General features: G+C 48.3%; 1 protein-coding gene across 1 annotated transcript in view; it reads left to right on the forward strand.

Moving 5' to 3' along the window:
- LOC120059599 (low-density lipoprotein receptor-related protein 1-like) overlaps nt 1–12,784 on the forward strand; it is a 215,596-nt gene that overhangs the window by 101,623 nt on the left and 101,189 nt on the right. The window contains exons 22-25 of the mRNA XM_039008729.1: nt 2,948–3,130; nt 4,699–4,896; nt 5,044–5,289; nt 5,921–6,118. Coding sequence (XP_038864657.1) covers nt 2,948–3,130; nt 4,699–4,896; nt 5,044–5,289; nt 5,921–6,118 — 825 coding nt within the window. The remainder of the gene's footprint in view (nt 1–2,947; nt 3,131–4,698; nt 4,897–5,043; nt 5,290–5,920; nt 6,119–12,784) is intronic.

Raw genomic sequence — 12,784 nt, forward strand, 5'->3', positions numbered from 1 at the left:
AATGACTAACCAGCAATGGCTAACTGGTAATGGCTAACTGGTAATGGCTAACTGGTAATGACTAACTGGTAATGACTAACCGGTAATGACTAACCGGTAATGGCTAACCGGCAATGACTAACTGGTAATGACTAACTGGTAATGACTGCTGTGAGGCTGTGACGGAGTTCAGAGGAGGCCAGGCAGAGCTTCCAAAGCCCTCTCTCTCTCTCTCTCTCTCTCTCTCTCTCTCTCTCTCTCTCTCTCTCAGACTCTAACTCTCTCACATACACACTCTTTAACTCTGTCACTCGCTCTCTAACTGTCTCTCTCTAACTCGCTCTCTCTTTCTCTAACTCGCTCGCACTCTTTCTAATGCTCTCTCTCTAACTCTCTCTAACACTCTCTCTCTTTTTTTCTTCAGCACAGTTTGGATTTGAGATAGGAGTTAATTGCTTAGAAGTTGGCCTGCCCTGTAATGACAGGGGAGAGGTGTGTGTGTTTGTGTGCACGTGTGTGTGCTCATGCATATGTCTGTCTTTGAATCCTGTGAGTGTGTGTGTGTGTGTGTGTGTGTGTGTGTGTGTGTGTGTGTGTGTGTGTGTGTGTGTGTGTGCGTGTGCGTGTGCGTGTGCGTGTGCATGTGTATATGCATACCGAACCCTCTGGAAGTCATTAGTAATGGAAGAAAAGCAATACTATTGCCTTCCCCAGTTCCCTTCTCTCATATATTGTGTCCTATGTCAACTACTGACCCATCTATGTCAACTACTGACCCATCTATGTCAACTACTGACCCATCTATGTCAACTACTGACCCATCTATGTCAACTACTGACCCATCTATGTCAACTACTGACCCTTGCCATGGAGGGATTTCATTATTCCACTTCCTTAATGATGTCCTTAATCTTCCTCTAACATCAGGCGATGATGTCTGTGAGACAGAACAGAACAGTTCGTCATTGTTTGTTTTTTACAGAGAACCATTTGGAGACTTAACCCAGTCTAACCCTGCAGACCTACATGTCAATGACTAACTGGCTTAGGTTGCCATATTTAATGGAGTTGTGTGTTATGAATGTTTTTGCCTCTATTATTGAATGGTTAAAGTTGGTTAAGGTTTTTTCTTTGTTTGAGGTCTTTTACAAAGGTTAAGTATTCAGCTAAAGTGAAGTCTCTTTCCAATGTTCGGTAGCATTCCATCTTTCTCTGACCTTCGAACTCAATCCGCCAATAGTTGATGTACAGTATGCATTTTTATTATTCACCTCCAGCTGTCAAAATGTTGCCCTTGGGGCCAGATCACTTGTGTTAATTTCAATCTTGTGCTTTTGGGCCAGTTTTGTTAAGGGGTCACTCTCTGGGTAGACACTGTTGTCCATAAATGCTCTGTCACTCTGTCTCTCTCTCTTTCACTCTGTCTCTCTCTCTCTCTGTCTCTCTCTGTCTCGCTCTCTCTGTCACTCTGTCTCTCTCTCTCTCACTCTCTCTGTCTCTCTCTGTCTCTCTGTCTCTCTCTCTCTCTCTCTCTCTCTCTCTCTCCCTCTCTCTCTCTCTCTCTCTCTCTCGCTCTCTTTCTCTCTCTCTCTCTCTCTCTCTCTCTCTCTCTGTCTCTGTCTCTGTCTCTCTCGCTCTCTCAATTCAGTTCAGTTCAAGGGGCTTTATTGGCATGGGAAACATATGTTAACATTGCCAAAGCAAGTGAAGTAGATAATATACAAAAGTGAAATAAACCAAAAAAATTACAGTAAACATTACACTCACAGAAGTTTCAAAAGAATAAAGACATTACAAATGTCATATTATGTATATATACAGTGTTGTAACGATGTACAAATGGTTAAAGTACAAAAAGGAAAATAAATAAGCATAAATATGGGATGTATTTACAATGGTGTTTGTTCTTCACTGGTTGACCTTTTCTTGTGGCAACAGGTCACAACTCTTGCTGCAGTGATGGCACACTGTGGTATTTCACCCAGTAAATATGGGAGTTTATCAAAATAGGTTTTTTTTTCTAATTCTTTGTGCATCTGTGTAATCTGAGGGAAATATGTGTCTCTAATATGGTCATACATTTGGCAGGAGGTTAGGAAGTGCAGCTCAGTTTCCACCTCATTTTGTGGGCAGTGGTGCACATAGCCTGTCTTATCTTGAGAGCCTGGTCTGCCTACGGCGGCCTTTCTCAATAGCAAGGATATGCTCACTGAGTCTGTACATAGTCAAAGCTTTCCTTAAGTTTGGGTCAGTCACAGTGGTCAGGTATTCTGCCACATTGCACTCTCTCTCTAGGGCCAAATAGCATTCTAGTTAGCTTTGTTTTTCTATTAATTCTTTCCAATGTGTCAAGTAATTATATTTTAGTTTTCTCATGATTTGGTTGGGTCTAATTGTGCTGCTGTCCTGGGGCTCTGTGGGGTGTGTTTGTGTTTGTGAACAGAGCCCCAGAATGAGCTTGGTTAGTGGACTCTTCTCCAGGTTCACCTCTCTGTAGATGATGGCTTTGTTTTGGAAGGTTTTGGAATCGCTTCCTTTTAGGTGGTTGTAGAATTTAAAGGCTCTTTTCTGGATTTTGATAATTAGCGGGTATCGGCCTAATTCTGCTCTGCATGCATTATTTGGTGTTCTACGTTGTACACAGAGGATATTTTTGCAGAATTCTGCATTCAGAGTCTCAATTTAGTGTTTGTCCCATTTTGTGAATTATTGGTTGGTGAGCGGACCACAGACCTCACAACCATCTCTCTCTCTCTCTCTCACTCGATTATCTAATGAAAGTGTGCTTTCTCTTAAGTTGTTGCTCACCATGCTCTATTCCCCTCTGCTATTGGCTACTACTGTGATGTGTGGTTGTCTTTAGTTGAATGCACTAACTGTAAGTCACTCTGGATAAGAGTGTCTGCTAAATGACTCATATGTAAAAAATGTGAATGGAACTCGGATCTCTCTCCCTGTATCTCCCTAGCAACGCGTCCTCCAGGTGGTTGCCACGTGGATGAGTTCCAGTGTCGCATGGACAGCCTGTGCATCCCCATGCGCTGGCGCTGCGACGGGGACACAGACTGCATGGATCTGAGTGATGAGAGCGACTGTAAGGGAGTGACACACATGTGTGACCCAGCCGTCAAGTTCAGCTGCCGGAACTCTGGTGAGTGTGTGGTGGCCTTTTCAGCCCTCAAGTGCAATTGGCTAACCACTCTCTCTTCCTGTCTCTTCCTCTTTGCTATTGGCTAACTGAGTGTTTGGCCTTTAGTATTCTAGTCAGATCAGTCAGTTAGGATTCAGGAAGTGTGTGCCATGGTCTTTTCTGTCCTCACGAGTTTAGTCAGTGACAAGTCAGGGAGTCTTCATGCCGTAAATAATAGCCATGTCTTAGGGCAAGTATTGTCTGGGCGGACACACACACACACACACACTTAAGAGAGCTTGTTATCTCAAGGGGCTTGCAGTGAAGTATATGACAACCATCTGCTCTCTGAAAACGAGGATGGCTTTGACCCCTTGTTTGACCCTTGGACCCCTTGGTTGACTCATGCGTGACCCCTGGATGCACAGGGGATTAACACGGCCAGCAGCACTCACAAACAGACTGAATCACTGTAGTTATTTAGATTTATTTCATAGCAGCAGTCACAGTATGCCATATCAGCCATCACAAACCATCTCAAGGGCACATCTATGTTTCTCTATTAAGAGTTGAACTTAATGAACACCAGATTGGTGTCTCTTTTCATGTTGTCATGATGTTTCATTGTCCCTCAGCCTGTTGTATTAGTAAGGCTTGGGTGTGATGTTGTCTGGTTATCTCCTCAGCCTGTTGTATTAGTAAGGCTTGGGTGTGATGTTGTCTGGTTATCTCCTCAGCCTGTTGTATTAGTAAGGCTTGGGTGTGATGTTGTCTGGTTATCTCCTCAGCCTGTTGTATTAGTAAGGCCTGGGTGTGATGTTGTCTGGTTATCTCCTCAGCCTGTTGTATTAGTAAGGCTTGGGTGTGATGTTGTCTGGTTATCTCCTCAGCCTGTTGTATTAGTAAGGCTTGGGTGTGATGTTGTCTGGTTATCTCCTCAGCCTGTTGTATTAGTAAGTTCTGGGTGTGATGTTGTCTGGTTATCTCCTCAGCCTGTTGTATTAGTAAGGCCTGGGTGTGATGTTGTCTGGTTATCTCCTCAGCCTGTTGTATTAGTAAGGCCTGGGTGTGATATTGTCTGGTTATCTCCTCAGCCTGTTGTATTAGTAAGGCCTGTGTGTGATGTTGTTTGGTTATCTCCTCAGCCTGTTGTATCAATAAGGCCTCGGTGGGATGTTGTTTGGTTATCTCCTCAGCCTGTTGTATCAATAAGGCCTGGGTGGGATGTTGTCTGGTAATCTCCTCAGCCTGTTGTATCAATAAGGCCCGGGTGGGATGTTGTCTGGTTATCTCCTCAGCCTGTTGTATCAATAAGGCCCGGGTGGGATGTTGTCTGGTTATCTCCTCAGCCTGTTGTATCAATAAGGCCCGGGTGTGATTTTGGCTGGTTATCTCCTCAGCCTGCTGTATCAATAAGGCCTGGGTGTGATGTTGTCTGGTTATCTCCTCAGCCTGTTGTATCAATAAGGCCCGGGTGTGATTTTGGCTGGTTATCTCCTCAGCCTGTTGTATCAATAAGGCCCGGGTGTGATTTTGGCTGGTTATCTCCTCAGCCTGTTGTATATGTAAGACGTGACTTCTGTCCCCAGCTCGGTGTATCAGTAAGGCCTGGGTGTGTGATGGGGACAGTGACTGTGAGGACAGTTCTGATGAGGACAACTGTGAGGCGTTGGTATGTAAGCTGTCCCACCACGTCTGTGCCACCAACGCCTCTGTCTGTCTGCCCGCTGAGAAGCTGTGTGACGGCACTGACGACTGCCCTGATGGCTCAGACGAGAAACTCTGTGGTAAGAATACACTGTCTCACACTTTCACTTACTCACTCTCCCTACCCATAACCCTACCACCTCAGTCAAGGTAGGAATTGCCTCTAACGTCACATCTGATTGATTACCCCCCCTCTCTCTCACTCTCTACTTCTCTACCCTCCACAGACCTGTGCTCCATAGACAACGGCGGCTGCAGCCACAACTGCTCCATCATCCCTGGGGAAGGCTTCATGTGTTCCTGCCCCCTGGGCATGGAGCTGGGCGCCGACAACAAGACCTGCAACATCATGAACCTCTGTGCCAAGCACCTCAAGTGCAGCCAGAAGTGTGAGCAGGAGAAGAGCAGTGTCAAGTGTTCTTGCTATGAGGGCTGGGAGCTGGAGACAGATATGGAGAGCTGCAAGAGCACTGGTGAGAAGGGGAGAGGAGGAAGAATGGGAGAGGAGGAAGAATGGGAGAGGAGGAAGAATGGGAGAGGAGGGAGAATGGGAGAGGAGGAAGAATGGGAGAGGAGGAAGAAGGGGAGAGGAGGAAGAATGGGAGGGGGGTAAGGTAATAGAGAACTAGAAAATAGGCGTGGTCCTGCTAAAATGGAAATGAACTGGAGGCTGATATGGAGAGCTGCAAGAGTACTGGTGAGGAGAGAGGATGGGGAGGGATCAGGGGAGGGGATGGGGGGTTTGGGGAGAGGAGAGAAGGAGAGAGGGGAGGAGGGAAACAGGGGAGGGGATGGGGGGTTTGGGGAGAGGAGAGAAGGAGAGAGGGGAGGAGGGAAACAGGGGAGGGGATGGGGGGTTTGGGGAGAGGAGAGAAGGAGAGAGGGGAGGAGGGAAACAGGGGAGTCGTGTAGTGGAGAAATAGAAAAGAGATGGAGAAAATAATGATTGAATGTGTGGTGTAGCGAAGTTCTTCTAAATATTGCTCTTTGGCTAAACTACAGTATTACTCAGTAGTACTACCCGGTCTCTCAGTGGTTATGGTTGGGCCCTGAGTGTTTCCTGTCTGACTATACATCCTGACCTAGAAGAACTTCTCCCCTCAGATCCTTTCAAGCCGTTCATCATCTTCTCCAACCGTCATGAGATCCGTCGTATTGACCTCCACAAGGGAGAGTTCAGCGTGTTGGTGCCTAACCTGAGGAACACCATCGCTCTGGACTTCCACCTCAGCCAGAACACCCTCTACTGGACTGATGTGGTGGAGGACAAGATCTATCGCGGGAAACTGTCCGACAACGGAGGTGAGGCAGTCTCCATTTAATCCAGCTTTAAACACTCACATAGCAGTCAATACAAACTGACATCCATGACAACACATTAATGGAGAGAAAAAAGAAAGCAATGTCCTGCGTTCTTAAAGATCTACTATGAAGATAACTACTGTGACTTATTATTAAAGAAATTAAAAGGATAATGGTAGAAGATTGTTCTGGCAAATCCATCACTGTGTCAAAAGCTCTATCTTCTGTCTTAGGAGGGAGGTGAGGGTTGGGAGGAGGTGAGGTTTAGGAGGAGATGAGGGTTGGGAGGGTGGTGAGGTTTAGGAGGGAGGTGAGGGTTATGAGGGAGGTGAGGATTAGGAGGCGATGGTTAAGATGGAGATGAGGGTTATGAGGGAGGTGAGGGTTAGGAAGAGGTGAGGGTTAGGAGGGAAGTGAGGGTTAGGAGGGAAGTGAGGGTTAGGAAGAGGTGAGGGTTAGGAAGAGGTGAGGGTTAGGAGGGAGGTGATGCTAGGAGGGAGGTGTGTGTTGGAAGGGAGGTGAGGGTTAGGAGGGAGGTGAGGGTTAGGAGGGAGGTGATGGTTAGGAGGGAGGTGAGGGTTGGGAGGGAAGTGAGGGTTAGGAGGGAGGTGAGGGTTAGGAGGGAGGTGAGGGTTAGGAGGGAGGCGAGGGTTAGGAGGGAGGTGAGGGTTAGGAGGGAGGTGAGGGTTAGGAGGGAGGCGAGGGTTAGGAGGGAGGTGAGGGTTAGGAGGGAGGTGAGGGTTAGGAGGGAGGTGATGGTTAGGAGGGAGGTGAGGGTTGGAAGGGAGGTGATGGTTGGGAGGGAGGTGATGGTTGGGAGGGAGGTGATGGTTGGGAGGGAGGTGATGGTTGGGAGGGAGGTGATGGTTGGGAGGGAGGTGATGGTTAGGAGGGAGGTGATGGTTAGGAGGGAGGTGATGGTTAGGAGGGAGGTGATGGTTGGGAGGGAGGTGATGGTTAGGAGGGAGGTGATGGTTAGAAGGGAGGTGAGGGTTAGGAGGGAGGTGAGGGTTAGGAGGGAGGTGAGGGTTGGGAGGGAGGTGAGGGTTGGGAGGGAGGTGATGGTTAGGAGGGAGGTGATGGTTAGGAGGGAGGTGATGGTTAGGAGGGAGGTGATGGTTAGGAGGGAGGTGAGGGTTGGAAGGGAGGTGAGGGTTAGGAGGGAGGTGAGGGTTAGGAGGGAGGTGATGTTAGGAGGGAGCTGGGGGTTAGGAAGAGGTGAGGGTTAGGAAGATGTGAGGGTTAGGAAGAGGTGAGGGTTAGGAGGGAGGTGGTGCTAGGAGGGAGGTGATGTTAGGAGGGAGGTGATGTTAGGAGGGAGGTGAGGGTTAGGAGGGAGGTGAGGGTTAGGAGGGAGGTGAGGGTTAGGAAGAGGTAAGTGTTGGGAGGTGAGGGTTAGGAAGAGGTGAGGGTAGGAGGGAGATGAGGGTTAGGAGGGAGATGAGGGTTAGGGAGATGAGGGTTAGGAGAGGTGAGGTTTGGGTTAGGAGGAGGTGAGGGTTAGGAGGGAAGTGATGGTTTAAGCATCTCTTTATATTTTGGGTGATTCTGTGTATTTTCTAGTGTATGTTTTTTTATTCTATTATGCGGCAGCCAATTTCCCCTTTCTGGGACAATAACGCACTATGACTACTTTATGACATATCACAAAGAGACAAGGGTAGTGGCAGAAGATATTCTGGAAAACCCATCACTAGCATGTCCAAAGCTCTGCTTGTCTGCCTGGTTTTGCATCAGCCAACATAGAACATAGAACAACAACATTGATGTATATGCTGATTCGGTGAGCGAGTTTATTAGCAAGTGCATCGGTGATGTTGTACCCACGGCTACTATTAAAATCTTCCCCAACCAGAAACCGTGGATTGATGGCAGCATTCGAGCAAAACTGAAAGCGCGAACCACTGCTTTTAATCAGGGCAAGGCGACCGGAAACATGACCGAATACAAACAGTGTAGCTATTCCCTCCGCAAGGCAATCAAACAAGCTAAGCGTCAGTATAGAGACAAAGTAGAGTCGCAATTCAACGGCTCAGACTCAAGAGGTATGTGGCAGGGTCTACAGTCAATCCCGGATTACAAAAAGAAAACCAGCCCCGTCGCGGACCAGGATGTCTTGCTCCCAGACAGACTAAACAACTTCTTTGCTCGCTTTGAGGACAATACAGTGCCACCGACACGGCCCGCTACCAAAACCTGCGGGCTCTCCTTCACCACAGCCAACGTGAGTAAAACATTTAAACGTGTTAACCCTCGCAAGGCTGCCGGCCCAGACGGCATCCCTAGCCGCGTCCTCAGAGCATGCGCAGACCAGCTGGCTGGTGTGTTTACAGACATATTCAATCAATCCCTATCCCAGTCTGATGTTCCCACATGCTTCAAGAGGGCCACCATTGTTCCTGTTCCCAAGAAAGCTAAGGTAACTGAGGTAATCGACTATCGCCCCGTAGCACTCACTTCCGTCATCATGAAGTGCTTTTAGAGACTAGTCAAGGATCATATCACCTCCACCCTACCTGACACCCTAGACCCGCTCCAATTTGCTTACCGCCCCAATAGGTCCACAGACGACGCAATTGCAATCACACTGCACACTGCCCTAACCCATCTGGACAAGAGGAATACCTATGTAAGAATGCTGTTCATCAACTACACCTCAGCATTTAACACCATAGTACCCTCCAAATTCGTCATTAAGCTTGAGACCCTGGGTCTCGACCCCGCCCTGTGCAACTGGGTCCTGGACTTTCTGACGGGACGCACCCATGTGGTGAGGGTAGGAAACAACATCTCCACCCTGCTGATCCTCAACACTGGGGCCCACACAAGGGTGCGTTCTCAGCCCTGTCCTGTACTCCCTGTTCACCCATGACTGCGTGGCCATGCACGCCTCCAACTCAATCATCAAGTTTGCAGACACTACAGTGGTAGGCTTGATTACCAACAACAACGAGACGGCCTACAAGGAGGAGGTGAGGGCCCTTGGGGTGTGGTGTCAGGAAAATAACCTCACACTCAACGTCAACAAAACAAATGAGATGATCGTGGACTTCAGGAAACAGCAGAGGAAGCAACCCCCTATCCACATCGACGGGACAGTAGTGGAGAAGGTGGAAAGTTTTAAGTTCCTCGACGTACACATCACGGACAAACTGAAATGGTCCACCCACACAGACAGCGTGGTGAAGAAGGCACAGCAGCGCCTCTTCAACCTCAGGAGGCTGAAGAAATTTGGCTTGTCACCAAAAGCACTCACAAACTTCTACAGATGCACAATCGAGAGCATCCTGTCGGGCTGTATCACCGCCTGGTACGGCAACTGCTCCACCCACACCCGTAAGGCTCTCCAGAGGGTAGTGAGGTCTGCACAACGCATCACCGGGGGCAAACTACCTGCCCTCCAGGACACCTACACCACCCGATGTCACAGGAAGGCCAAAAAAGGAAGGCCACCACTGCCTGTTCACCCCGCTATCATCCAGAAGGCGAGGTCAGTACAGGTGCATCAAAGCTGGGACCGAGAGACTGAAAAACAGCTTCTATCTCAAGGCCATCAGACTGTTAAACAGCCATCACTAACATTGAGTGGCTGCTGCCAACATACTGACTCAAATCTCTATGAAATAGATGTATCACTAGTCACAATGCCACTTTATATAATGTTTACATACCCTACATTACTCATCTCATATGTATATACTGTACTCTATACCATCTACTGCATCTTGCCTATGCCGTTTGGCCATCGCTCATCCATATATTTATATGTACATATTCTTATTCATTCCTTCACACTTGTATGTAAAAGGTAGTTGTTGTGAAATTGTTAGATTACTTGTTAGATATTACTGCATTGTCGGAACTAGAAGCACAAGCATTTCGCTACACTCGCATTAACATCTGCTAACCATGTGTATGTAAATTTGATTTGATTTGATCTGGCTTCAAAATTAGAAAGCCTCTGTAGTAGAAAGGACAATGTTTTTATTATTTTCTTTTCTTTCATTGTATTATTCTCTTAGGACAAGAAAATAGGTTACCCAAAATGTGTACTTTTTCTGAGTGAATGTACTTTTCCCGAACTTTGTTTCTTTGTCTCTTCCCATTTGTTTCACCATCCGTTGCGTGACTGCAGCCAGCCTTAGCCAGAGCAACACACACGCACGCACAAACACAGGTGCACGCACACACAAACACAGTGGGGTAGCGTAGGAGACACTACATTACACTCCCCGTTCCCACCCCTCCTAAAAACAACCCTCCTATGAGACATTGTGTCCAAGCCATAGATCAGTCCATGCTGCTTCTGATTGAAGATGATTCAGCAATTCAGCAGCTTCTAAACTGTGGGGCAAACATGGTCACTGTGTACTGCCAACAACAAACAAAAGAGCCAACTGTGGTTCCCGCAGTATAACAACAACCAAGCTGTGAGAAGCCTGTTGGAAGGCCATGTGAAGGACTCCACAGAATCATCAGCTGTACACCATTACTACTTAGCTTTCATTGAGGTCACAGGCTTTTCTAGGATAAGAGAGGGATAGCTGCACAAGTGCACATGGGGAGATGGAGGTGTGTGTGTGTGTGTGTGTGTGTGTGTGTGTGTGTGTGTGTGTGTGTGTGTGTGTGTGTGTGTGTGTGTGTGTGTGTGTGTGTGTGTGTGTGTGTGTGTGTGTGTGTGTGTGTGTGTGTGTGTGAGTGAGAGAGAGAGACCCACTAGAAACTCTGCACTAGAAACCCCCCACTAGAAACCCCCCACTAGAAACTCCCCACTAGAAACTCCCCACTAGAAACCCCACACTAGAAACTCCCCACTAGAAACCCCCCACTAGAAACCCCCCACTAGAAACTCTCCACTAGAAACCCCCCACTAGAAACCCCACACTAGAAACCCCACACTAGAAACTCTCCACTAGAAACCCTCCATTAGAAACTCTCCACTAGAAACCCCCCACTAGAAACTCTCCACTAGAAACTCCCCACTTGAAACCCCCCACTAGAAACCCCACCACTAGGAACCCCACACTAGAAACCCCCCCACTAGGAACCCCACACTAGAAACCCCCCACTAGAAACTCTCCACTAGAAACCCTCCACTAGAAACCCCCCACTAGAAACCCCCCCACTAGGAACCCCACACTAGAAACCCCCCACTAGAAACCCCACACTAGAAACTCTCCACTAGAAACCCTCAACTAGAAACCCCACACTAGAAACCCCCCCACTAGAAACCCCACACTAGAAACTCTCCACTAGAAACCCTCCACTAGAAACCCTCCACTAGAAACCCCACACTAGAAACCCCACACTAGAAACCCCACACTAGAAACTCTCCACTAGAAACTCCCCACTAGAAACCCCACACTAGAAACCCCACACTAGAAACCCCACACTAGAAACTCTCCACTAGAAACCCTCCACTAGAAACTCTCCACTAGAAACCCCCCACTAGAAACCCTCCACTTGAAACCCCCCACTAGAAACCCCACCACTAGGAACCCCACCACTAGGAACCCCACCACTAGAAACCCCACCACTAGAAACCCCCCCACTAGGAACCCCACACTAGAAACCCCCCACTAGAAACCCCACACTAGAAACCCTCCACTAGAAACCCCCCACTAGGAACCCCCCCACTAGGAACTCCACACTAGAAACCCCACACTAGAAACCCCACACTAGAAACGCTCCACTAGAAACCCTCCACTAGAAACCCCACACTAGAAACCCCACACTAGAAACCCCACACTAGAAACCCCACACTAGAAACTCTCCACTAGAAACCCCCCACTAGAAACCCTCCACTAGAAACCCCACACTAGAAACCCCACACTAGAAACCCTCCACTAGAAACCCCACACTAGAAACCCCACACTAGAAACCCCACACTAGAAACTCTCCACTAGAAACCCTCCACTAGAAACCCTCCACTAGAAACCCCCCACTAGAAACCCCCCACTAGAAACCCTCCACTAGAAACCCCACACTAGAAACCCCACACTAGAAACCCTCCACTAGAACCCCCCCACTAGAACCCCCCCACTAGAAACCCTCCACTAGAAACTCTCCACTAGAAACCCCCCACTAGAAACTCTCCACTAGAAACTCCCCACTAGAAACCCCCCACTAGAAACTCTCCACTAGAAACTCTCCACTAGAAACCCTCCACTAGAAACTCTCCACTAGAAACTCTCCACTAGAAACTTTCCACTAGAAACCTCCCACTAGAAACCCCCCACTAGAAACTCTCCACTAGAAACCCCACACTAGAAACCACACACTAGAAACTCTCCACTAGAAACTCTCCACTAGAAGCCCTCCACTAGAAACCCCCCACTAGAAACCCCCCCACTAGGAACCCCACACTAGAAACCCCCCCACTAGGAACCCCACACTAGAAACCCCCCACTAGAAACCCCACACTAGAAACTCTCCACTAGAAACCCTCCACTAGAAACTCTCCACTAGAAACCCCCCACTAGAAACCCTCCACTTGAAACCCCCCACTAGAAACCCCACCACTAGGAACCCCACCACTAGGAACCCCACCACTAGAAACCCCACCACTAGAAACCCCCCCACTAGGAACCCCACACTAGAAACCCCCCACTAGAAACCCCACACTAGAAACCCTCCACTAGAAACCCCCCACTAGGAACCCCCCCA

Source organism: Salvelinus namaycush, chromosome 14 (assembly GCF_016432855.1).
Source record: "Salvelinus namaycush isolate Seneca chromosome 14, SaNama_1.0, whole genome shotgun sequence".
NCBI classification, from domain to species: domain Eukaryota; kingdom Metazoa; phylum Chordata; class Actinopteri; order Salmoniformes; family Salmonidae; genus Salvelinus; species Salvelinus namaycush.